Below are 25,220 nucleotides of genomic sequence, written 5' to 3'. Positions count from 1 at the left end.
TATATAGGGACTTGAATCCTTTTATGGGCTTATAAGGTTATACCAGACAGAAAAGCAGACTTCCTACATAGTCAGCGGCTATAGGTAGATGAATTAATAATAATAACAATATATCGTAACCCATGAGGTCTCAGGCGTGAAGCCATGTCCTTATCATGCGCCCGTTCAATCAACATTGAGATTTATTTACTTGAGTGTTTCAACCAAGTTCCCCTCTTGATGGGGGGTTCTTGGGCGGTATTGTGGTACTGGCGGTATGGGCCAGGTCCCAGTCTTGCCAATGCCTAAGTGCCGCCGGAGTATTCACTAAAGCCCTTGTCTCTTGCAATATCGATCGCTAAATCCGCCCTAAGCAATTATCCAGGCGCGCAATTTGGCAGATGCGTCGCAGTTAGCCCTAGCGATACAGGGTGCAGATCGATGGATGCTGGTATAAATGCAGCAGCCCAGCGGTTGGACACTTTTAGCTGATGACCAATACTGGAATACATTTTTGTTTTTAAAAGCCGTGCCGGAAGAAAATCACTCATCGTTCATGGTCAGGCTCTCTCGCAGAATGCCTCGTGTCGCGCCAGGGTTAAGAGTGGCGTAGACTCGTCGGCCTGATTGGACCGAGAATGCTATTGATGAGTGAGCGGAGTTTCGTCAATGGATCGATCACTTGAGTAATTAGCGAATGGGGAAAAGACGAATGCCAATGCGTGTGCGGCTGTAGCCGAGGAGCTGTCAGCCCGCATGAAGGCCACTCGGGTATACCATCAGTCGTGCAACCCCACCGTCGTCGCAGCTGGGGATTGACTGCACCATACCAACACCCCATACGTAACCATGGAGCCGGTAGGCTTGGCGGTCGGAATCGTAGGACTTGCAGGCCTCTTCAGCACTTGTCTCGATGTCATCGAACGAGTGGATTCGTACCGCGACTTTGGCCACGACCTGGGTTTCCTTGCCGCGCAATTCAAGACCGAGAGGCTGCGCTTCAAGCAATGGGGTCGCACGCTCGGCATCGAGCATGGCAACCTGTCCAAGGACAGCCATCCGGCCCTCGGCGACCCAGAGACGATAAGGACGGCAACCGAGCTCTTGTCTCTCGTCCAAAAGGTGTACGACGGCGGTCTGGACGACCCCGGCCTCCCACGACCGCTTCTGCCAGACGCCAAGACGGCAGGGGACGGCTTCTTCCCCGGCCTGGCGCATCGGGGCGCATCGTCGGAATCAAAGAGGGGCAAACTTGCCTGGGCCTTGAGGGAAAAGAGAAGAGTCACGGCTCAAGTGACGGAATTCGGCCTCCTGGTGCATTACTTGTATACGCTCGTTCCGCCCGAAGGCGTAAATGGCGCGCTTGTGGGACAAGGTTCGGCCGCAGGCTCCAACATCCACTGTTGACGCTGACGATAAATTCTAGACAGTCCCAATATCAAGGAAACATGGGCTTCTGAGCTTCGCCAGGCCTTGCTCAAGTTGGATGAAGAGAGTGAAGGTGAGGACTCCTCGGACTTGTACATCCCTCGACCATAAATCTGACCTGCACAGCTGCGACACGGAAAGATGTGCGCGCATGGCTGGGCCGCCATTCGTCGAATGATCTTTTTGACGATTCCAAGCGGAAGCGGTTGGACGGAACTTGTGACTGGATTCTGGATCGGCCCGTGTTCCTCGACTGGGTCCACGCCTCGTCAACTGCCCCCCGGCTGTTGTGGATCAACGCACCGGCCGGGTTCGGCAAGACTATTCTGTGCGCCCGGCTCATTGAACACCTTTCGTCGACCCTCGACACGCCCGTGGGCCATTTTTTCCTATCGTCCAACTTCGAAAGCCGCGACGACCCCTTCATCGCCATTCGGATATGGATAGACCAGGTTATGTACGGCAACCAGGTCGTCTTTGACCTAGTCCGGGACAGATGGCTGGCCCAGAACGAACCAACCGCCACGCGGCAGACCATCATGCAGCTCCTCCGAGAAGTCGTTCAGACTGTTCCCGGGTGCACCTTCATATTGGACGGCCTGGACGAATGCACATGGGTGGAAGATGGCCGAACTGGCAGCGACTCCGTCACCGACTTTCTCGAGAGGCTCACGGGCGCAGTGGCAGACACCGCCACGCGGATCATGGTCGTCAGTCGCAACGAACCTAGAATTAGACGCGCCCTCAGCGAGGCGACGGGCTTTTCCGAGCTCCGGATATCTTCCAAAGACGTTAGGTCCGACATTGCGCTGTACTCGCGAAGCATCGTTGACCGGAAGCTGTCGAAGAAGGACGAACCCACCAAGGAGGGCATATCGAACACCATGGCGGACCACTGCAACGGCCAGTTCCTGTGGCTCAACCTGCACGAGAAGTCCCTGCAGAGCTGGAAGAACAAGAAGCAGCTCACGGACGCCATCGAGAAGACCCCGCCGGGACTCGAATACGCGTACGAGCGGGAGTGGAAGGCGATCCAGTTGTTCCCCGAGCACCGGAGGACCCGTGCCTTCGCACTGCTGCGCTGGGTAGCGTTCGCGCTGCGACCGTTGAGCGTGTGCGAGATCAGCGAGGCTGTCCTTATCGACGACCGCGAGGACGACCTGCCAGTCGACGAACTGCCTGACGTCGTCGACGACGAGTACATCGACAGCGAGATCATGGGCCCCTGCGGCTCGCTCCTGCAACTCCGGAAGACCAAGAAATCGAAATCCCAACCAGGGCTGCAGACGGTGCACTTGACGCACTTTTCTGTCAAGCAGTTTCTGCTGTCCAATCTCCCGACTCAAATGGCGCCAATCTTGGCAAACGAAGGGCTGCGATCTTCGAACGAAGCGTTGCAAAGGGCCCTGATCGCCAAGCTTTGCCTCCAGTACGTCAATTACCAGCGGACGTGGAATAATCCCGCCGAGGACGAGGTCGGCAGTGTTCAGAGGGCGTTCAAAAACTACGCGGCACTCTCGTGGTACACGCATGCCAGCCCGGCCCAAGAGAGCGACAGCGTCCTGCTCTCGCTCATGATAGCTCTTTTCGACGCTCGTAATCCTAACTGGGATGCGTGGAGGAAGTATTTTGAGGAAACGAGTCCAACTCCGATGGGCTCTGGAGCTCCAGACGAAGTCCCGGGGAGCCCGTTGCACTACGCCTCGCGACTTGGCTTCCCCAAACTCGCAAAAAGCTTGATAATAGATCAGAAGTACGCCGTGGACGAGAAGGCATGGATGGGCATCACGGCGTTTGAGATATCCTGCTCGGAAGGAGACTGGAACCTGGTCACGTTGCTCCTCGACCAAGGTGCGGATGTAATGGCCGTAGATGATGTAGGATGGACGCCGCTGCACGCGGCATCGAACAGAGGCCACCTCAAAATAGTGAAGCTGCTCCTGGAAAAGGGGGTGGACTTTACCCTGGCTGAGACAAACGGATGGACGGCCTTGAATTTGGCGGCAAACGAAGGGCATGACGAAGTTGTAAAGCTTCTTCTCGAAAAGGGCGCCGACCTCAACCAAGTAAACAATGCAGGATGGACGCCCATAAACGAAGCCTCGCAAAAGGGCCATACTGCAGTGGTGAAGCTACTCCTCGAAAACGGGGCCGACTTTGATTTGACCAACAAGGATGGATGGGGGCCCATCGACGAAGCAGTAGCGAGAGGACACGCTGAGGTGGTGAGACTGCTCCTCGAACACGGCGCCGATCTGGAGGCTGCGCGGGTTAATGGGTGGACGGCACTAATCATGGCGTGCTTCGCGGGCTCTCCCGAAGTCATTAAGCTACTCCTCGAGAAAGGCGCCGACGTCAACAAAGGAAGCGACTTGGGATACACGCCGTTAAGCATGGCGTCGAGCCAGGGGCATATCGAAATGGTAAAGCTGCTTCTCGACAGCGGGGCCGAGCTCAACCCAACGAAGAAAAACGTGTGGACGGCAGTAGACATGGCAGCTTATGACGGCCAAGTCGAAGTCATGAAGCTGCTTCTCGAGAAAGGTGCCGACTTCAATTACCAACGACCCGAGGGCTGGACACCGGTAAACACAGCGGCATACAAGGGCCAGGCTGAAGTTGCGGAGATACTCATCAAGAAGGGCGCCGACATCAGTATACCAACCGACATGGGATGGACGCCGCTAATCACGGCAGCAAGTCAGGGCCATTTCGAAGTGGTAAAGCTGGTTATTGAGAATGGCGCTGGCTTGGACGTGGTGGATAACAAGGGATGGACGGCTCTCAACGCCGCAGCAGTCAACGGCCACGTCGAAATCATCAAGCTACTTCTTGAGAAGGGTGCCGACTTTGAATTGGCAGACAACAACCAATGGACGCCGCTAAACGCAGCATCATACAAGGGCAGTGTTGAGGCGGTGGAGCTGCTTCTCGAGAAGGGGTCTGACTTGAAGACGACGACCAGCGAAGGGTGGACCCCTCTTTTTTCGGCCTCGAGGAATGGCCATACCGATGTGGCAAGGCTACTTTTGGAGAAGGGTGCCGACTTGAATACAACAGACAAGCATGGATGGACATGCTTGAATATGGCAGCGGATGAAGGACATGTCGAGGTTGCGAAGCTATTTCTCGAGAAAGGAGTCGATGTAAACCAGGCAAGCAGCGAGAATTGGACTCCGCTGTATTCGGCTTCGAGAAATGGCCACACGGAGATGGTCAACTTACTTCTTGAAAAAGGGGCCGACCTCACTATACGAAACATTCATGGGTGGACGTGTATAAATACAACAGCGAGTGGAGGGCATATCGAGGTAGTGAGGCTACTCATCAAGAAGGGTGCCGACTTGAACTTGGGAGGTAATGACGGATGCACCCCGGTGTACTCGGCTTCAAGGTTTGGCCACACCGAGGTGGTCAAGTTACTTTTGGACAACGGTGCCGACTTGCACATAGCCAGCACGAACGGATTGACCCCGCTGTATTCGGCCGCAAAGAATGGTCGCGCCGAGGTTGCGAAGCTACTTCTCGAGAAGGGGGCCGATGTGAACGCGGCGAGCAACCAAGGATGGACGCCGCTATTTTCGGCCTCGTGGCAGGGCCACACTGAGGTGGTAAAAGTCCTTCTCGACAACGGGGCCAATTTTACCGACAAGATCAACGTTGGATCGGCGGACAAAAGTGTGGAAAGCCCGGAACTATTGACACCACTAGAAGTAGCAACGCAAAAGGGCCATGCAGAAGTGGTGAAGTTGCTTGAAGGGAAGCAAGCGGATGTTGGCCCACCTGATCAAGTGGATCATACCATACAATTCTGATAGCCTCTCATACTCTAATAAGACAATACCAGATGAATCATGTGGCTGGCTTCAAACTGTAATAAGATTGTCACATAGTGCACGATTTGAAGACCAAAGTCTTGTCAGCTGAGCACTGTCTTGTTGAATTGACCTGAAGGACACACAGTGACCTCAGAGAAAGTATGAGTTTGGATTTCGTGGAAGACAAAGGGCATTCCAACACGTTCGCTCAACATGGCCAGTACCGCGCCCGTCAATCACCCTAGCAGCCGCTTTACACAAGTCGACCGTATGCCATTCCCAACAACAACACGAACCGGTACTCTACGACGTCCCGCATGACCCCGGCGAGGTACGCGTACACCTCCTCCCCTTCCGTTTCAGCCCTTGTCTGAAAAACGTACGACCCGACCGTTGCAGCCCAGATAGCAGCTTGGTACGCTGCCAGGAGCACTAGTACCCTGTGCAACGCGTGCTGTGCGGAACCGCTGACCTGGAAAGATGGGGAGCGGGCGACAATGTTCCGCGGAAGACGCGCATCGGCGGCCGATACGGCCGTGCTTTGTGCCGACGAGAAGATGATAGGGCCTCCTTTAAAAGCACGATCTATAGAGGTCGCGGGCGTCTGGGGTGTATTTGTAGGAGACACCACCCACGGCGGAAGGGTCGCAGAAGATCGTGCTCCGCGCGAACCTGTTAAATACTGCGCGTCGCCTGTTCTGCGCCGTCGGTCCGGGCCGCTACCCGGTGACGATGCGGGGCTCGGGAGCAGGACTCTTTCGTTTCCGCCTGTTGACCGGTTCATGGTAAGGGGAAGTGGTACGCGATTGTGGCGATTGCCGCGGTTGCCAGGAGCAGGCTCGTCGTCGCTGTCACTGATTAGTTCGTAGACTTTCCATCGCCGATTTTGTGCAGGTTTGGATGTTGGCGATGCAGACGAAATCGTCTTGCGGCCCTGCGGCGGAGTTGTGGCAGTTCGGACATGTGAGGTTGTTGACGGCTGCATTTCCCTTTTTTCATGAGCGGTGGTCCTCCTCATGCTAGACTGGAGACAGCTGGTGGTAATGTATAGAAACTCGCTCCAGTTCAGCTCAAAGACCACAGCTGCGGCTGAGCCAACGGTAAGCTACAATAAGCCCGTTGACCTTTTTTATACTTTTATTCGGAATGGTCAGAATGGCGGTGAGTCGACTGTCTGTTTGCCTCTGGAACGTGTCACGGATCTGAGGTCATAGTCTTCAAGCAGACAAAGATGTATGATACTTAGATGTGCAAGACATGCATTTGGCATGATGAGGTGTGAACCAAATCTGAGACATGGTTCGACAACATCGGCAGAGGGCATTATTTTCCCAACGGAGCCAGGTTTTGCAACCATTGACTTGTCCCACGTGGAAACGATAATAATACCAAAGTTTTATTGATCCTGCTAAACACTGACGATTCCCCAATCCCAATCCCTAGCCACTGTGTATTGGATAAGGGTTGCAAAGCCGAAGAACGATAACATTTCCAGAGTCAGTTCCAATCACGACAGTATCACCCCCCTGTACGGCTGAGCAGAAAGGGCGGAATTCCACGGGCAACCATAGTAAGTTCCGCTCATTCCAAGTAACCCAACTACCATCTCGACTCAGGCCAATCTTGGCATCACTTGGAGTGTTAGGCTGCGTACTTGGAGACGTCGCCGGTGCCTTCCAGGTGGCGCTGCTGATAATCCTAAGGCCGGTGTTGGTCATAAGGCGAGTATTCCTATGACCAAATGACAGAAAAAGGGGCGGCTGTTTAGTACTTCCAACTTGTATGCATTCGCCAGTATCGACACTCCAAATGCGGACCGTTTTATTACCTAAAGCCGATGCTGTAAGGGCTGAGTTGTGTGAGAAGGCAACAGAGCTAACATATTCGCTGTGGTCCCTTAGGTCCTGTATGCATTCGCCTGTATCAGCGCGCCAGATGCGGACCGTATGGTCGTGTGAAACTGATGCTACAAGCGCAGAGTCATATGAGAATACAGCTGTCCTGACGAGATCGCGGTGGCCTCTTAGTTCTCGTACATAGTACAAGTCAGAATTCTTTGATATTAATTGATGTGATCCCAGATGTCCACATCCAGCCAGTGAGCATAGGGAAAAAATTGGGAGAGTCGATCAAGTCTTGAGCCGAATGATTCGTGTTGGCTCGTTGTCTTTCCAGAGATTCTGACAGGGGTTGCACAAATCGCCATTCTGATTTCTCATTCGCGATGTCAGCCACCGTTGAATCCTACGTCGGGCCGTTGAGCTCTGGCAACGATCGCAGATCTCCCCCACAATCATCGGGTTCGCCTCATTGATGCGGTGGATTATTGCAAGATATCCACCCGGGTTGATTTCATATAGTACAGGGCATGGACGTGAATCAATCTGATTACTCATGCGATGACAAGATGTGCAATGGCCTCGGGTAGCAGTACACATTGCTTTGGGGTGACGCCTCTCACGATGCGTTAGTAATTTTCTTTACCATATTTCCCTTCAATACTCACGAACGTAGTTATATGTCAGAGCCGTAACTTTCTTCGAGATCTTTCAAGAACAGGTTCGTGTCGCGGATCCGTTGAGCGCTATTGCTACTGACTGATAGCTCGAAAGCTGGGAAGTTGGGATGTAGTGGGTGAAGCTTAGGCTGATTCGTTGAATACTGTGAGGCAAGTGACGTGGTTATCAAACAGCGTATGTATCTAACCGCAAAATCCATTGTCCGTATGAAACCGATTGGATGATGTTCTGGTTCGCCAATAGCATGGGGCGAACCCAAAACTTGGTCGAGCTTGTGATCTCTTTCCCATGGATAATCTAATTTCCCTCATTCCCATGTATGAGCTAAAGAATATTCCGAGGTAAAGCAAAATCAAACACAATGGGGCTGGCTGTGAACTGTGAGACACAAAAATTGACCTTCAGGAACATGGGCGAGGTTGATGGCATTTACTCGTCATTCGGTTGGTTTGAATAAGGTAGTCAAACGCGATTCCCAACCACCGAATTTTTTCACCTCGCAACGTTCCTCTGCATAGCTGCACGACTAACTGAACGGCAAAAAACAACACCAAAAGCCTCTTTTGCCTAGCTTGCTGAATTGGGTTAGGACTAGGTTCATGAACAGAGGTATTGCGACGTTGCCAAGATGTCGAGACCGAGCCGAGACGGACTGGCATGGGAGGATGGCGGTTTCGAACTGGAGCCCCGCTGGACACGAGAGCCTTCAGTGGAAGCGATCGAAACTGTCTACCGCCGACAACTAGGTATTGACGATGGCGCCAGATGCGATGTCTCATTTTACGCAGCGGGAGCATTCAACAAGCTGTATCTTATTCAGAGCGACAACGGCAAAGTGTTAATGCGCGTGTCCCTCCCAGTGGACCCTGGCGACAAGACACGCGGTGAAGTGGCGACTCTGCACTGGCTTCGGCGATGGACCAGTACCCCGGTCCCTCATGTGCTCGGCTTTGACGACTCCAACGATAACGAGATCGGCTTTGAGTGGATTCTGATGGAACTGATGCCCGGCGTGTCGGCGTACAAGCGATGGCGAAGAATGTCCATGGCCCAGAAAACGGCATTGGTTGAGAGGGTCGCCGAATATCAGACCCAAATCCTCGGCTGCAGGCCCCAACAGGACGTGTTTCGGAGCATCGGAACCCTTCATATCGACACAGTCACTGAAAATGAGCGGCAAGAGGAACAGCAAGAATCGAAATTTCATGTCACGCCAGGAAAAATGGTTTCTCTTGTGTTCTTCTGGGGCGACCATTACGAATACGATGTCCCTCGGGGCCCATTTCGCTCCAGTCATGACTGGCTGAGCTCATTTTTAAATATTGTCATCCTGGATTACACGAACGCTTCAAAAGAGGCAGATGATGAAGAGGACAGAGAAGACGCAGAGGAGGCTGTGGAAGTCGCAATGAAGCTTCTGGCCCTGCTGCCAAAAATCTTCCCCGTCATACAGCACCCTCCCGAACAGACTTTTCTTCGACATGACGACCTGTCCCTACAAAACATCCTGGTAGACGACGACGGCAAAATCACTGCAATATTGGACTGGGAGTGCGTTTCTACGATGCCTTCATGGACCGCCACCCTCATGCCAAAGTTTTTGAGTGGAGCGCGACGGGAGGAGGAGCCTGACCGCGACCGATACGGAGATGAAAGTACGTGTGAAGACGACGCACTCTCTTCCGGAGGCCGTAGCACCGGCGGTGACGAAGACGAAGACGACCTTGACAATGAAGGGAAAAATGAGCTATACTGGATTCACTTGATGGAATTCGAGCAGACGCAACTGAGGAAGGTCTACACGGCACGGATGCAACAGTCACGCCCCGACTGGGCAATGGAGGTCGAAAACAGCATCTTGAAGACGGACTTTCTCGAAGCAGTTCATCGGTGCAGGAGCGGGTTCTACTTGAAGCGTATCTCTCAGTGGGTTGATGGAATCGCGCGAGGAGACTTTCGGCGCCTTGCGGAAACGCTCCAGACAGGGCGGTAAGGTTTAGTGTGGCTCACAATTCTGCCAAACGGCCGAGTGCCCTGAAACAGCATTTTCAAGTAATTGAGTCAGACACATTGTTTTCATGTCAAAGAAAGCCGGGTATTGTGATTGAATAAATCAAGATGCTAAAAGTCTCCCAAAATCCCAGTGCAATGCCCCGCTTTACAGCCTTCACACAAGTCGCTCTGGTGGGGTTTCTCTCCTTGCTTCCTAGAGTAAAACGGGGCGTCCAACTGAATTCCACTCCACTTCATGATGCGGTATGATAATCTCTCGGCATACGAGTTGTCCAGCTTTGGCCGGCTAAGCGACTTGCAACGCTTGCACCGCTGGTGGTAGACCCTGGCATTGTATCGCTGCCCCTGATACATCCGGACGGTAATGGCGACCTTCTTGCTTGCCCACCCCTTGGCGCCGCAGCCACGGTTCCGGCACGCGAATTGACCAATTACGAAAGTGTCGTACTCGTGAGTGTAGCTTTCGTCCAAGTCATTGCTGTGGAACTTGAAGACGAGATCCCCCTCTTGAAGTAGTCGTGATACATCGGCATGCAATGCGGGATACAAGGACCATTTTTTGTCGCTTCTGGGCTTCTGGTTCGTCATGGCGCAGTGGTCCCTAGACAAGCAACGAGTAACAAGTAACGCGTATAAGTTGAATGAGTGCGGAGATCTTGAGGGAAGCGACCGTCATATTGTTTGACGCGCGGGACGGCCTTTAAAGTCCCTCATCGCCGTTCTGCCTCGGGCGTTTTCCATGATAGCTCAATGTCCAACACGAACTCGAAGGCAGTGCAACCTACCAAGCCATGCGCCCAGAGGGGCTTGAGTTCATCACTTCCGGCACCAACTATATGCAGCATTGATGCTGGCGGTGCACTTGGCCAAGGTAGCGGCCAGCTGTTGGTTTGAGAGCGGTTCTATAGCTTGTATGGTTGGCTCGTTTTCGAGACGACGCATTATGATCCGGCAGACACCCCCTGCTCGTCCCCCGGGGATTGTTCCATTTCCACTTCAACAACGCTTCCGGGAGACCCGGTTATATGTTCGTCAGCCCGTGTGGGTTGCGCTAGAAGCGGACCCTTGCGCAAGCCCACCAGTGAGATTCCATGGTGTGTAGGACGCAACCAACACCTGTTGTTCCAACTGTTTGAACGATTCGTGGTACGTGGGGTGGTAGGCCTCAACTCTTCTCCGCCAGACCAGAGAGGCCTCTGGTTCACACTTTCAACAAACTGGTCTGCACAAAACTAGAATAGTGCAGTTCGAGAAGAAATTCATGGTAATCTATGTCAGAACAGCCGGCGCAAACGGCATGACGAGGAAAGGCCAGCGAGAATACAACACAAGTGTTGGATCCGGTTTCTGCTCTCTCCAACCGATCTGCTTTTGTACCTCAGCTCTACTAATTAGGAAGGTGCTTAAAATTGCCAATGCCCCGCAGTCTGATCAAAGACTTGAACGTCTCAGACCTGATAATAAGGGGGCGATTCAAATGTCCAGCCTTGCTCCGCGCAGTTTGAAGTGTAGCCCCTATTCTACACAAGATTTCACATCGCCGCACTCCCATTTCAGCTTAATCAAGTGCATTTTCGTCTTCATTGGTATCGCCGGCCACTTCGAAGAACGCCGCCGCGATGAGACTCCTTCATACCTCCTCGCTTGAGCTGAAAGAGTTCATGGGTCTGGATATTCCCCCGTATGTGATTTTGAGCCATACTTGGGGAGAGGAGGAGGTACTTTACGCCGATATTCAGAATGGTACCGCCACATCAAAGAAGGGGTACAAAAAGGTTGTCAGCTGCTGTCAAAAGGCAGCTCAGGATGGCTTCCAGTGGGCGTGGATTGACACCTGCTGCATTGACAAGGCAAGCAGCGCCGAACTTTCCGAGGCCATCAACTCCATGTATCGGTGGTACGAAGAATCAACAATCTGCTACGCATATTTACAGGACGTCACCGCCGAGGTTCCAGTGACGCCTATCCCGGGTAATCGCTTCCGCAGATCGAACGCTGCCTACAAGAAAATGAAGGCAGCGACGAAAAGAATTCCGAAAGATGTGCACCATGAACGAATCAAGATGCTCAATGTAGAAATTGCCAGACTTCAATCACTGCCGACTCCTTTGGATCCTAGTCCCATTGCAAAGTTGCCGAAAAGTCGCTGGTTCACGAGGGGCTGGACCCTGCAGGAACTGATTGCACCAAAGGTTGTCGAGTTCTACACGTTCGAGTGGGCCGAGATCGGCACCAAGAGAAGCCTCGCCTCTCAGGTGTCCGCCATTACCGGAATACCAGTCCGCATTCTGCGCGGGGAAAGCCCGATGACCTGCAGCGTCGCCGAGCGCATGTCGTGGGCCTCAGCGAGGCAGACCACGAGAGAAGAAGACTCAGCATACTGCTTGCTGGGGTTATTCGGCGTCCACATTCCGATGCTGTACGGTGAGGGAGCAAAGTCATTTGTTCGACTCCAGGAGCAGATTTTGAAGCAGGAGGAGGACTACAGCATATTTGCGTGGACGCTACAGAATGACTGTGCGCAATCGCTGACGGGCCTTCTCGCATCCTCGCCCTCCGAGTTCGCTAACACCGCACCGCAAAGTCTCCAAATTCCGACCCTGACAACGGAAGAGAGCACTCCAGGCAAGACAAAAGCGGCATCCAAGCTGGCAGACCAAATCTCAGACACGTTTTCAACACGTGTAGGTGTGTCGGGCCTAGACGACTTCTTCGGCAGTACGTACCAGGTTTTGTACACGAAAAACTACCAACGTCTACGCAGGCACAACATATATGAACGGCTGGTGAAAGGCGCCCTCCCCCAACCACCACAGCTCACCAGCCGCGGTCTCCGAATCAGCCTACCTATAAGACGGCCCAAAGATTCAAAGCTGCCCGTCGTTGCGTGGATCTACTGCGAAATCGACAATCAGATCTTATGCATCCTCCTACGGCCACTCTCGACATCTCCATTTCAATTTGGCCGGCATTTGTCGCCGTGGCTAATCAGCATGAGCAAGTCGCTCCTGCCAACATTCACTGTCACGGAACTATACCTGCACCCAGGTGGACTTATCAAAGAAGAAGCCCAAAAACCTGTCATGGACTTTTCCCTGTTAAGTTCCTCATGGGGTCGTGTGCGGGTTGTGCTGCCGGAGACGGAGAAGTACACCAACTACATTGTCTCGGCATATCCTACCAACCGGTGGAGCCTCGAAGAGTTCTTCTTTCGCGATGAACCTCAAGTTATCGGCAACGCAATATTCGAGTGCGTTCATGGCCAGCAATCTAGTCTCTTCATAGTGAGCTGTGGCATCATGGATGGACATCCGTGGTGCTGGGTAACAGAGGTTGTAGGGTTACGGCAGAGTGAGGTTATGGATGAATTGTCAATAGATTTCGAGAAGCAGTCTGCCCAGAAGCCAGAGTTCTTCTCTCAGCTTTCGGACCGTGCGGCTAAGAAATCTGCCCAACTGCGCCAGACTGTCTTTTCAGCTGCAATTCGCAGGAGCCCAACTACCCGAAGCCACCTGTCAGTCTACACGCTTTTCGTAAGCGCAAATTCTCTTGATAACTGCGACAAGTGGGTAAGCGTATGTATGTCGTAAGGGTGGGAACCATGATAAAACGGCAGTAGGTGCTGCTCAACGGATCTAGCTCCCTCCATTTGTATAACTGGCTGTTTGATATGTTACCTAGGGAAAGTAAGATGAACAGCAGTGCCCAGAACGATTTCTAAGGGAAATGTCACATGAATTACCCGAATTCAAATTCTCATTACCATTACTTTCGTGATTGGTTGCACACAGTACACAGTGTGACCGAAAGCCAAAGCTAAAGAAGGATTCACGGCATCTGTGTTACCCACCATGATCACAATTGTTAGTGTCACGAAGAAGCCAACGGCCAGTCCAAAGCCACTGTGGGAAGCGGCGGTGATCTTATCTGAAATATTGGGGCTTTAGCCACGTAACTTCAGCAATGACTTATACTTGTTTATTGAAAATCAAAAAATATCGCGGATTCACCTTACGTTCGTGGGCTCCCTAGCCTAAATATAAGTCGATGGTGCAAGGACATACGCAACATGTGGCCCAGATTATTATGTGATTTAAAAACGATTACGAGGTTTAAACATCGCAGTCAACAATTCGTCGCTAAGTTAGGAATCTATGTTGTAATATTTCCCTCACTATTTTCGAAAGCCAGTTCATGAGTTTGGTCCAAACAGCGACCCCCAAAGTTAAAGCAATCCAGGCAGATATCAAAATCTCCCTCGTTACAAGATGAACAGGAATAAGAAAAGCTGTCCTCCAAAATCACGAGAGTGCAAATATCACACCAAATGGAGGACGGTTTATAAGGTATTGCCTTTGCTTCTGGCTCCACATCATTGCCATCCAGTGGTATTTCTCGTTCCTTCGCGCTTTCGAGCAATAACTGGGAGATTTCATCATGTCCCTTACGTCTAGCCCACCACAAGGGGGTCCGACCAAATAAATCTTGAGAGTTGATGTTGACGAATTTGTTACCTAGAAGGGCGTTTGCAATCTCTACATGGCCGTTTCTGACTGCTACTGATAAAGGTGTTGAGTCGTAGTGGTCATTCCAATCCGCAGCCGCCGGGTTCAGTGTCAGCAGGATGTTGACTATCGTTTCATGTCCCTTCCAAGACGCAAAGAACAATGGAGTTCGATGTATGTTATCTCTTGTATTTGGATTGATGTTTTCTACCGCAAGCAAAAGCTTCAGGATTGATATATGGCCATTTTCTGCTGCAATGGATAGTGCAGTGCGACCGGAATGAGGATGTCTGAGATCTAAATCGATATCAGTAGTGTCGATAAACAGCTTAACTACTTCAGTGTGGCCGTTGAGTGTTGCTCTGCTTAACGGCGTCCATCCGTCATTGATTTCTGCCGAAATTTGGGCGCTATTTTGAAGGAGTAGGTGCACAATCTCCTTGTGGCCACTATCTGAAGCAGCTATGAGGGAGTTTCCAAGCTCGCCACCCTGAGCGTTGATATCTGCTCCATTATCAAGGAGTAACTTGACGACATTTTGGTGGCCGTAATATGAAGCAGCTTGGAGGGCGGTATTATAATCACCACCCTGGGCGTTAATATCTGCTCCATTATCAAGAAGTAACTTGACGATATCTTGGTTGCCTTCCAACGAAGCAGCTTGGATGGCGTTGCCATAGGACCCGACCTGAGTGTTGATGTCTGCTCCAGTATCAAGGAGTAATTGGACGACATCTTGGTTGCCGTAATATGAAGCAGCTTGGAGAGCATTTCCATAGAGCCCGCCCTGAGCGTTGATTTCTGCTCCAGTATCAAGGAGTAATTGGACGACATCTTGTTTGCCGCTATATGAAGCAGCTTGAAGGGCGCTGCCATACAGGCCGCCCTGAGCATTGACGTCTGCTCCATTATCAAGGAGTAATTGGACGATATATGGGTTACCGTAATATGAAACAGCTTGGAGGGCGTTTCCAAGGTGACCACCACGAGCGTTGATGTCTGCTCCATTGTCAAGGAGTAACTGGACGATACCTTGGTTGCCTTTCAATGAAGCAACTTGGAGAGCGTTGCCATAGGACCCGCCCTGAGCGTTGATATCTGCTCCATTATCCAGGAGGTACTGTACAATCTCTTTGTGATTATTAAATGAGGCAGCTTGGAGGGCGCCACCATAAAACCCGCTCTTTTCATTAATGTCGACACCCTCCTTTAGTAGTTCTTCTACTGCGTAAAAGAGTCCACCGTGTGCCGCGTAATAAAGAACAGAAACCGCCTCGGTTTCGAAACTTTCCGGTTCATGTTCCGTCGGGAAATCGGGATTGTAAAGATGGCAGCAGGTTGTATAGGATATTTTGCAATCCCAAAATTCTTTCAGTAGCTCATGAAATATTTGGGTCTCGGCTCGGGCGGCGTGGTATATCCAGTATCGTGCTGCGTATTGCGCCAGTGGGTATTTTTTTCTAAGTTCGCTTAGTGAAAGGCCATGGTCTAATTCCAACAGGTATGCGAGGCAGACTTCTGTAATGTAGGCTCTGGCTGATGACTCTCTGAAGTATTTTGTCATGTTTCCCTCTAATCGGTCAGACATTAGGTATTCCTTGACTGAGAAATGCGCGAGCTGTAGCTTTATGACTGCCTTCTCTGCTTGATCACCGCTTTCATTGAGAATGACTACCAAACTGGAACAATATGCTGATATCTCCTGTGGTTCTGGCATTCTGTTCTTGGGATCGAATCTGGGCTTGTCTTTGATGACTACAGCAATCAAATCGACGACCTCTTCGATCAGCAATGGTCGTTCAGAAAATGCCAAAAATTGTAAAATTCGTTTAGCGTTCCGCTCATATTCAAGGGGGATTCTCTGCAGAATCCGTGCATAGGTCTCATCCAGCGTTCTTGGTAGTGATTTTAGCGTTTCCCGAAGAGTAATAGGATCGGGGCATTTTTCAAGGGCATCGAGCTGGCACGAAACCCAGCGAAACCTACTTGCAAACTTAGTAATTGAAACGAAAAGAGATTAATTTGATCTTACATTCCATTAGCCTTTTCCATAAGGCGCGTCTCAATTTCATCTTGAATTTCTTGTCGTTGTCGCCACCGTTTGAGGCCATCCTGCTGTCTTACTCTTGCGCGTACATATGAACGTATGTCTTTGGTGACTGAGGCGCTTTGCAAGGGGACCTGATTGTCAGTGCAATCTTTTAGAGCCTCTTTAATGTCATACTCTGGACGACTCATGACAATAAGGTGCAAATTCGACCGCTGAGACGATTTGCAGCTTTTGATCCAGTTTAGTAAGCCACCGGCATTTGTGTTGTTCCTCGTCTGACACTCGTCAAGTGCATCAAGGACGATCCAAACTTCACCGGTCATGTGTGCCATGGTTTCAAACGTTGTACACAGAACCTCAATGCTAGGCTGTGAGCCGTCATCCTGGCAAGAAGAGTAGAGTGAATTCAGGCAAGCTTGAGCGTTCTCGTTTTTGTAGTATAACTGGAGCATCAGTGACCGAATTGCTTTATCTAGTGATTTCTTTCTGGTGTCATTGAAGTCGAAGTAAAAATATAGTAAGGACTTAGAAATGTCTTCATTTTTTTTCAAATCCTCAATGATAATCGAACTTAGAATTGTCTTGCCGCAGCCGGGAATGCCGTAGAGCCACAGCAGAGAGTTTGGTGTGGCTTTCCATTTTGAGTATGAATCGCTGTCGAGGAACCACTGACCAGTACATTCATGACGTTGCTGCAAAGCTTTGTTATAGTTCATCGATGTATCTGGAGGAGAGAGCCATTTTGTGACTTGCTGCACCAGCATATTTGCGTAGTGATTTTGGAGGACGTTTTGCGTAGATGTCGTGATAGTATGAATTTCAAAGACGTCTTCGCGTACTAAAAGAATACGTAAGTCACATGTAGTTTCCCCTGCCATAATCGACCATCACTAACATTGTTTCATTATTTCATCCAATTTGGGGGCCACCTCGACATCCTCTGCGTCAATAACCTCCAGCAACTCCTTTGCGAATGCAGCGGCCGTTGCTGCTGCGTAGTTCTGCCATCGATCATTCTTGTGGGTGTCTGCATAATCGCAAATACCCCTGATCACGAGGCAGGGAAAATTGTCCATAAGACCAGCTGCCTCCATTTCGAAGCAGATGCATTTGTCCCCGAGTCGTTGTACGATTTCATCGCGCGAGATGCCGTCCTTCACAACAGAGTTGCCAGAACCAATCACACCATAGTGCACTATAGGACTGCTAGAACGGCGTTTTTGTCGCTTTAATTCCTTTGCAGGGTCGCAATATGTGCATGATCTTGTCTGAATGATGTCTGGATGGCTCTCATCTTCGAATGCCCGAGCTTTCTTGGTTGTGTTCGCACTAGAATTTTTGTTTATGGAAGCATAGAGTAGCCATATGAGTGACCATATCCAGGCCGCTGGCAGCTGAAAATATACTCTAATGATGTTATGCGAAACTAGGCTTGCTGAAGAAATGTTATGTTGCTTGTCTGGGGTTTGGATATGTATCGAAGATGCCTCAAAAAGCCGATCGTTTTGCGACCCCTGGTACACAAACGCATCATCACCTGATTGTGCTTCAGCCAAAAGAGGATGGCGCTGCAGTGCGTCATTTAAAATATCTGATACTCGAGGCCCTCTGCGTCTTTGCGTGGCCTTAAGAGTCGTCAATCCTTTGAGAAGGACCTCGGGTGGAGGTGCGAGAGACCCAACACGCTTGAATGAGCCGTCGTTTTCCATCTTTCCTAGGTCGTATTGTACGACTCCCGGGCTTGTACCAGTTGGGTGGCTAACGACAATATCGCCAAGGCGGATGTCAATATTCTCTGAGAGCCTGGGGATCCCAGCGCCAATGCCGACCATGAGGCCGAATCGAAGATGCGGAAGCGAACTTATCATGCCCCATGCGGTCGTTGACGCGGAAACAGTGCCGTATCTTCCGGCAGCTAGCGAGGCGATGACAATGTTGTGTTCTCCGATCTGACCCCAGGCATAGTTGTTTGTGTCTCTTGGGTGCTTCTTGAAGTTCTCTGGCTTCTGGTGTTCCTCATCGAGCACAGCGCATGCCGCTGTGAGTTCCTTGGGCAGTGCGGCGATCCACCCAATGGTGTACATTTGAGGCCTTGCAAGTCGCTGCAAAGGTGCCATGGCGCTGTTATGGGGCTTTAAGAGAGTGTTCGGAGGTAATACAACACATTGATTAATCGCAATTCTTATGATGGACGTCCGGCCCTCCAGTGCAGATGAGAATAAGAGAGTGCGGGATTTTCAAGGGAGCACTTCCCCTTCCTTATCTGTGACCCCAAGCCGCTTTGGCTTCTGCCAGGCTTTCTAACCGCCCATTGTTGACCTGTCATGACGCGGGGGCCACTGAACCTGGCTAGCGTCATTCTAACAGCAATATCAGGCAGTACGATATACGAAGATTCTAGTGGTTGACAACCAACTCGGGTGTGTCGCCATGCTCAGCCTGATTAACACCAGGCAAAGATCCGGACATGCCCCATCACAGGCCGGCCAGACCTGCTAAAGCTGACGGCGTCTGACTGTACGACGCATAAGGATCCACACATCCCCGCAAGAGAAATCCGAGCCGACTACAAGAAGTCCGCTGAAAGTATGACCGGAGGGTTGCGAAAATGGAATCAGCATCTCGTCCAACGTCGTATTTACAAGGCGATAAAAGCAGAAAGTTTTTTAGCCGAGTTCATTAACTCACTAGGTCCACGATCATTCGTTCTATCATATCATATGGCTTATCACTACAGCCCCATAGCAAGCTCTTCATGCCAGGATGGCGATTGTCGTCGATGTGATTGTGGCATGCTGCTGTGCAAACCACCAGCAAGGCTTGGCGGCGCCTTACTGGGGCGGAGGAGCAAGGGCGAAGATCGCTCTCTGGCCAACTTGTTCACCGAAAGTTTGAAACCCCAACCCTGCGCACAAAGAGCTCATATGACCCAATATCAAGAAATCCTTAGTGTCTCAGCGATACGTAGCCATTTCGAGTTCCAGGTTACAGGCAAGCTAGGGGTTTACCTTGCCTTTAGAAGGCGCATGAAACCCCAATTGCTTGTCATGGTCGGAACAATGCATAAGTTGAAACAATCACACCATGCCATGCATCGCTTGCTCCAGTGACAATTCGTAAAGTACTCCAGGCTGTTTGAGGTAGGGCTGAGCCTAGCTATTCTCCTTTAATGAAGTCAAAGTACGCCGCTGCTGCGCCGAGCACACTCCCTAGGTGAGATATGGCATTGCTGATCATCAGGCATTTGCGGGCGTTATTGCTGCAGCAGTGTGAACTGTGGTTAAATGGGGTGCACCGCCGTCGCCTAAAAAACCGACATCGTTGTGCATCTCCAGCAAGATTTCGTTAGATCACCTCGTCCGTAATAAGACTAGAAGACACCAACAGCCTAAGCTGCTGATGAATGATAATTGCATCGAGATGCTATTTTATGATGAATTTGGACTCGATTAGTTGGGTGCCAGCTGATTGAGAGACTTGGGCGAAATCCCAAATCTTTTCCATACCACCACATCCAGCGCTGGCTTTCATGCCACACACAGACTACATGCGCAGACTTCAATCAATCTCATCACGGGGGAAATAACATTTTCGGATATCATTCAGCAAATAAAACCAAAAATGGTGAATTCATCATCTGGTCTACCTGTTGTTGGTCCACGCATATTTCCCTCGTGGCAGTCTCTCACCTCTTCGGTTCTGCCTTTGTTTCCCCATCCACCTGCTGGCATCTGGGATTCACCAGCGTCTGACACGGGCAGAATTCACCCCACCCACTAAAACAGCCCACTGCACAAAGGATCGGTCCGTCCCGTGCTGCCTTCTTACCTGTGTCCACGAAGTTAGGTATCTTCTGATGAAAGGCTGCAGAACGCGGTAACAAGTGGAGCTTGCAAGGGTCTCCAAGTATACATAACCCCCTGAGGTTGCATCGACTGATCGACAAACACAGCATCAGGCTTAGCACGCTGCGTTTGCATACTTAAAATCTCTCGCTGAGTATTCCGGATATTTGTACCCGGCAAAGTCTAGAAGCTGCGAAATGTTTCCCGCAGGCCCGTGGGAAGGACGGAATCTGGCCGCACTATCAGTCATCGGCTAACTACGAACAGGAGAGTTACTCACTCTGCGCCTTTTGCCACGTGGTCGCGTGCAAGAGTAACAAGCAGCTTGTGCAGAGTGCCTTGATCAAAGCTCGGCAGGCTTGAGAGCAGGGCGTGATCGGCATCAAAGACCACGGCGGTGCTGTTGGTAGTGGGGCACGCGGGCGTTATGTATGCGTAGGCGGCATCGCTTGTGACAACTGACTGTCCCATATCGACGAACGATGCTCGTATTCTGCTGTCCTGGATGACAAAGGGTTCCTCGGGCCTGCTCCGATTTAGTTGGGCAAGTGCTATTGCTAGTAAATGTGGACTTACCCGTAGGTTAGGAATTGGGCACTTGGGATTTCGGTGTAATGGCTCGTAGCGCGAGCTGGTACAATCACCTTGGCACCTGCTGCCACGTAGTCCTTTACTCCCAGAGCGTGGTCGTGGTGGTGGTGAGTCAACTGTCAAGCTTTAGCACGGTGTCCATATGTGGTTTTGGGTAATGGAGTCACCGACAAATACATGGCTGACAGACTTTCCGAGTGTCTGCTCAACCCAGTCGATGACGAGATGACTCTGGTGCGGGGGAGCATCAAGAACAACGACAGAATCGCCAATCTCCAGGACCAGTTGTCGGTTTCCAAGGGGGTTGTCGACTCTCAAATCCCAGACTCCAGGAAGGTCAGGGTACGGCTGTGTAACCTCGAGGCTCTCCAAGGTTCCCGTAAACGCCCCAAGCCAAAGCCAAACCGAGTTCAACTGACCGATTTCTGCGAAAGAGTAATCGCTGTTCCGAGCTAGCGCGGGACGTTCCCCTCCCGGCGCATCGAAAGAGGTTGCGCCAAGATCACTATTGACCAGAACGTCGTCCGCGATGTAGTTGCTCAAGAGATGCTCGTTGTTGTAAAAAGTCTTGAACTGGGTGGGAAACTTCACACCCTGAACTTCGACATAGTCCATTACGAAGAGATCGTTTGTGGAGGGGCCGAAAATCGGGTGATCCTCATACGACCGGATAATGTACGGAAGATCCGTGTCCTCATCGAAAAGGACAGACAACTGCAGCTCATTGTCGTATACTGGAGTTGAAGTCAGTTCTTCGTAATGCAACCCAGTTCACAGGAAGTGTAAATATACCTGCTGGGAGCTCGATCCCCGTCCCTATTGTTTCTCAGCGTAGAGTAAAGTTGTTGTTTGAAAAGATCTGAAGATGGAAACTGTCAGCGGGGAGAACGATCAGTATCTGCGGTAGAACATACCGTGTTAAGCAACAATGGAGACCATTTGTACGCTTCACTTATCAAAAAGGATGCCAGAAGACCTGAAACCAAGTAAGTAACCACATGAAATGTTTGTATTAAATGTAAGTACCATCTTGGTAGCCGCTTGGGGGTGCAGTCGGAGCAAAGAGACTGTAGCTTCCGTCGACATTCGCCGCAAAACCTTGCTCTCCTCCTTCGACAACCAGAGAGTACCTCATAGGCTCGAGGTTTGCTCTTCCAAAGGTCAACAGAGCTTGGCATTGTTAGCACTCAAATTCCATATGAAATTGACTAGGTATTCCACACTTCCGAGCGTTAGGTCCCTATCAATACGTTGTTTAACGTGCTGTTGATCGTACGAGAATGACACATCCTGCCGCCCAGAGCTGACCGGAATCTGGTCAGCCGTGTGCAGTGACACTGCCATATACAACGACCGGGTGCGCATAATCCTATTCCAGTCAGCAACTGTTACTAAAACTCAATCAAGGGCTTAACTTGCCTTCCGCCGACGTAGCTAACCGTTTGAATAGCCGACAAATTATCGGGGCCACCAATGGCATCAAGGCCTCTCTGCAGAAGAGCCTCAACATCCCCAGAGGCATCTTGTGCTGCTGCTAGACTCTTGGGCCCAGCAGCAGAAATTGCCAGTGCAGCGACAAGTTGAGTCAAAATTCTAGCTCGCCCCATTTTGATGAAGATGTTGTTTAGTTTAGTATCATGTCCTTTGAACAAGTCAAGGTGAGATATATACTTTATTTTATATCCTACAGGCGCACCGGAATTAAAGCCATTGCACGCTCTATTATACTCAAACTATCGGGTTTGCGATCAGAAGCCATTAACTCCGAACCCATTTCACATGGGTAGTTGCACGGAGGTACCGAGGTGCCATTTCCTCATTGCCAATATTCGTAACGTGGTCAACGGCTCATTGCCCCACTTACCTCGCCAGGAGGAGGTAACAGTCCGTCTGCGCATGTCCCGATGTATGAAGTCACCATAAAGTAAAATCTTGATCAGCAAACGTTATGAGAATTTATTGTTGAATAAAAGTGACTCCTAAATGCCTTGCGAGTTCCTGTCTTTCCTCGCTGAGTCAATTTTCTCAGCCGGTGGTGGTTGGGACCATTTGCAGCAGGCTATGCACACAATACTGCCCCAGAATTTGAATTCCGCGATCTCTCTGCAAGGCTCTCTTAGTCAACAGTCTGTTTAGCTCATAGTCATTTTTACCGCGTTACGTTTCATTTACAGGTTTTTTTTTCCTGTCTCGGTAGCTGGTTGTCTACGGCAATTTTTCATTGTCGATAAAAACAACAGCTGTATGCTGGATCACCAGACGATTGAGATAGACTACCAAGCTAGGTGCAGGGACTAGAGGATTCTTTATTTTTCGATCAGACGATTGATTCCCCAGCTTGGGAGGCCCTTGAATCACAAACTTGTTTCCATGTGCATATGAGCCTAAACCACATCTTGGCAGCCGGCTTCAGAGCTTTCCGGAGCAACCAAGGACTGCGCCACGCTAAATCTACATTACCACGGGACATCCCACGTATACTCTGTAGTGCATCCCGGGCATCCGCAACTGGTGTTCATCTGGACTTCTCCCCCCGGTTGAGTGATTATTTATAGTGTAAAGCGGAAGGGAGCGCTGTTTGTTATTTAAACTTTAATGTGGGGCACAGGTACCGGCGTTAGGATGGTAAACTCTTAAAGCCGCTGAAAAGGGCAGACAAGTCTCCTTGAATCAAAATACTTCGTAGTTGACGAGATATTGTTGTCGTTGAGGATTCTTTTGCAATCCTTTCTGTGATTTAAGTTTGTTACGGAGATACCGGTTTTAAAGACCCAGTTGATTATTGAGAGAATATTGACGTTATCCAAGCATCCAGGTGCGGCAACAGGTAATGAGTATGTATGCATCCTGTTCTTGCTCTGGGATATTTAAAAATGAAGCATGCCACAAGAAAATCCGAATCAATACATCATCAGTTAAACAAAACTAGAAAGTCTCAGAGATTCACAAAAAAATCGATCAGTTACAATGCAAACTGTTCTTGTATCTATTGTTGGCCTTCTGGCGGTTGGTTTTGGCAATGCCTCCCCGGCACGCCCTACATCGTCGCGACAAACACCCTCAGGCCGAGTCCTCTATCAGCACCCTTCCCCGGCGGATGCCTGGCTAGAGGTTATGACTGACCGCAATAACGGCGAACTTCTCGTCACTCGCTACGACGCAGGGGAAATTTGGACAGTAAGCCCAAAGACCGGCAAGGGTTCGCTTGTTTACAAGTTCCCCGAGTCCGCCGGTGTCAACTCCACCATCGGTATCAATCAGTACCAGGACGATGTGTTCGCCTTTGTCGGTGGTCGAACCCAGGGCGGACTCTCTGGTGGCTTTCCCGTCCAGGGCGCCTGGGGAGTATACAGCCTTGACCTCCGTGGGTGGAAGGCTGGAGGTAAACAGGAGCCTCAAGTGTCCCTCATCACGTCCATCCCGGACGCCATGCTCCTCAACGGCCTGACAGTTCTCAGCCCGGCAATCTTTGGTCGTAAATCTGGAAGTACTCCAACTATCCTTGTCGCAGAGTCTTCCACTGGCTCCATCTTCTCCATCGACACTGCCACCAACGAAACCAGCTTGTTCTATAGCAACCCAATAATGGCCCCTCCAGCCGAAAACGCCTATCCCAATGGCATCAATGGTCTCAAATTGCCGCCGATCGATGAACCCGACTACGTATACTTCACTGTCGGTGGCTTTGGAACCTTCTACCGCCTTGCACTCGCCAATGGTACTGCAGAGCCAGCTCCAGGGGCGGAGCCTGAGCTCCTCCTCGACGAGGAATCTTCTCTGGACGACTTTACTTTGGACAAGCATAGCACTGCATACATTGCCAATGTTGGAGGGGGACGGGTCATTCGCCTGACCGCAGATGGAAACCGCACAGTGTTTTTAGAGGGCGATATTCTTGCGTCAGCAACCTCGACTGTACTGGCCAAGAAGAAGGGGAAAGATGTGTTGTATGTCTCTGCGGGCTCCCGTGGTGCTACTTTGGAGGAATCTTCCCCTGGAAGAGTTATTGAGATTACCTTCTAAACACCAGATTCATGTGCAAAGACCTGCATAGTTGTCGTCAACTTTCAGCACTGTACCCACTGGCGGATAGATAATCTGGCTGCAGCAAATTTTGTACAAAACCACACATGACCCTGTGCAATTTTTGCGGTGTATTCAGTTAGGAATATCAAAGTTACAATTGCTCTTATTAATGCGACTACTTTACTTAAATGATTCTTTCAATATCAAAAAACATCAAAGAGTGGCAACATACAAGACACTTACGTCGTGACATCGATCACACTTGACTACATTCAGGCGGTTAACCCAGCCGATCTGCGGATGCAAGGGCCAGGCATTAGCGCGTCTAGTCTCCACAGAAGATGCGGATCCTCTTGTCAGGTACCTGTGCCCTGTGAGTATGGGACCTTCCTCACCCGCAACCCTCAAGTCCATTTTATGTCAAGTAAGACTCCTGATTCTCCCCC

The 25,220-nt window shown here is 50.6% G+C and overlaps 9 protein-coding genes across 9 annotated transcripts; 4 read left to right on the top strand and 5 right to left on the bottom strand.

Annotated features, from left to right (window-relative positions):
• Positions 1 to 828: 828 nt before the first annotated feature.
• EsH8_VII_000128 (uncharacterized protein) lies at positions 829 to 5,222 on the top strand (the record flags this gene model as incomplete). Its single annotated transcript, XM_083270261.1, has 3 exons — positions 829 to 1,354; positions 1,406 to 1,480; positions 1,534 to 5,222. The coding sequence occupies 3 exons, from the start codon at positions 829 to 831 to the stop codon at positions 5,220 to 5,222; spliced, it is 4,290 nt and encodes a 1,429-aa protein (XP_083127818.1).
• A 256-nt stretch (positions 5,223 to 5,478) lies between these two features.
• Positions 5,479 to 6,009, bottom strand: EsH8_VII_000127 (uncharacterized protein; the record flags this gene model as incomplete). Its single annotated transcript, XM_083270260.1, has 1 exon — positions 5,479 to 6,009. One exon carries the CDS (start codon positions 6,007 to 6,009, stop codon positions 5,479 to 5,481), a length of 531 nt encoding a protein of 176 aa, XP_083127817.1.
• A 2,363-nt stretch (positions 6,010 to 8,372) lies between these two features.
• On the top strand, positions 8,373 to 9,737 carry EsH8_VII_000126 (uncharacterized protein; the record flags this gene model as incomplete). Its single annotated transcript, XM_083270259.1, has 1 exon — positions 8,373 to 9,737. One exon carries the CDS (start codon positions 8,373 to 8,375, stop codon positions 9,735 to 9,737), a length of 1,365 nt encoding a protein of 454 aa, XP_083127816.1.
• Positions 9,738 to 9,865: 128 nt separating this feature from the next.
• On the bottom strand, positions 9,866 to 10,345 carry EsH8_VII_000125 (zinc-binding domain-containing protein; the record flags this gene model as incomplete). The annotated part of the gene is made up of 1 exon (XM_083270258.1): positions 9,866 to 10,345. One exon carries the CDS (start codon positions 10,343 to 10,345, stop codon positions 9,866 to 9,868), a length of 480 nt encoding a protein of 159 aa, XP_083127815.1.
• A 1,031-nt stretch (positions 10,346 to 11,376) lies between these two features.
• On the top strand, positions 11,377 to 13,688 carry EsH8_VII_000124 (uncharacterized protein; the record flags this gene model as incomplete). Its single annotated transcript, XM_083270257.1, has 2 exons — positions 11,377 to 13,290; positions 13,626 to 13,688. The coding sequence occupies 2 exons, from the start codon at positions 11,377 to 11,379 to the stop codon at positions 13,686 to 13,688; spliced, it is 1,977 nt and encodes a 658-aa protein (XP_083127814.1).
• A 604-nt stretch (positions 13,689 to 14,292) lies between these two features.
• Positions 14,293 to 15,826, bottom strand: EsH8_VII_000123 (ankyrin repeat domain-containing protein; the record flags this gene model as incomplete). The annotated part of the gene is made up of 2 exons (XM_083270256.1): positions 14,293 to 14,313; positions 14,474 to 15,826. The coding sequence occupies 2 exons, from the start codon at positions 15,824 to 15,826 to the stop codon at positions 14,293 to 14,295; spliced, it is 1,374 nt and encodes a 457-aa protein (XP_083127813.1).
• Positions 15,827 to 17,202: 1,376 nt separating this feature from the next.
• On the bottom strand, positions 17,203 to 18,429 carry EsH8_VII_000122 (5'-methylthioadenosine/S-adenosylhomocysteine nucleosidase family protein; the record flags this gene model as incomplete). The annotated part of the gene is made up of 2 exons (XM_083270255.1): positions 17,203 to 17,507; positions 18,060 to 18,429. 2 exons carry the CDS (start codon positions 18,427 to 18,429, stop codon positions 17,203 to 17,205), a joined length of 675 nt encoding a protein of 224 aa, XP_083127812.1.
• Positions 18,430 to 20,433: 2,004 nt separating this feature from the next.
• On the bottom strand, positions 20,434 to 22,646 carry EsH8_VII_000121 (MBL fold metallo-hydrolase; the record flags this gene model as incomplete). Its single annotated transcript, XM_083270254.1, has 4 exons — positions 20,434 to 20,683; positions 20,734 to 20,864; positions 20,935 to 21,482; positions 22,613 to 22,646. 4 exons carry the CDS (start codon positions 22,644 to 22,646, stop codon positions 20,434 to 20,436), a joined length of 963 nt encoding a protein of 320 aa, XP_083127811.1.
• Positions 22,647 to 23,715: 1,069 nt separating this feature from the next.
• On the top strand, positions 23,716 to 24,771 carry EsH8_VII_000120 (uncharacterized protein; the record flags this gene model as incomplete). The annotated part of the gene is made up of 1 exon (XM_083270253.1): positions 23,716 to 24,771. The coding sequence occupies one exon, from the start codon at positions 23,716 to 23,718 to the stop codon at positions 24,769 to 24,771; it is 1,056 nt and encodes a 351-aa protein (XP_083127810.1).
• Positions 24,772 to 25,220: the final 449 nt, after the last annotated feature.

Source organism: Colletotrichum jinshuiense, chromosome 7 (assembly GCF_051148585.1).
Source record: "Colletotrichum jinshuiense chromosome 7, complete sequence".
Taxonomy (NCBI): domain Eukaryota; kingdom Fungi; phylum Ascomycota; class Sordariomycetes; order Glomerellales; family Glomerellaceae; genus Colletotrichum; species Colletotrichum jinshuiense.
This window is presented reverse-complemented; position numbering and strand designations above follow the sequence as displayed.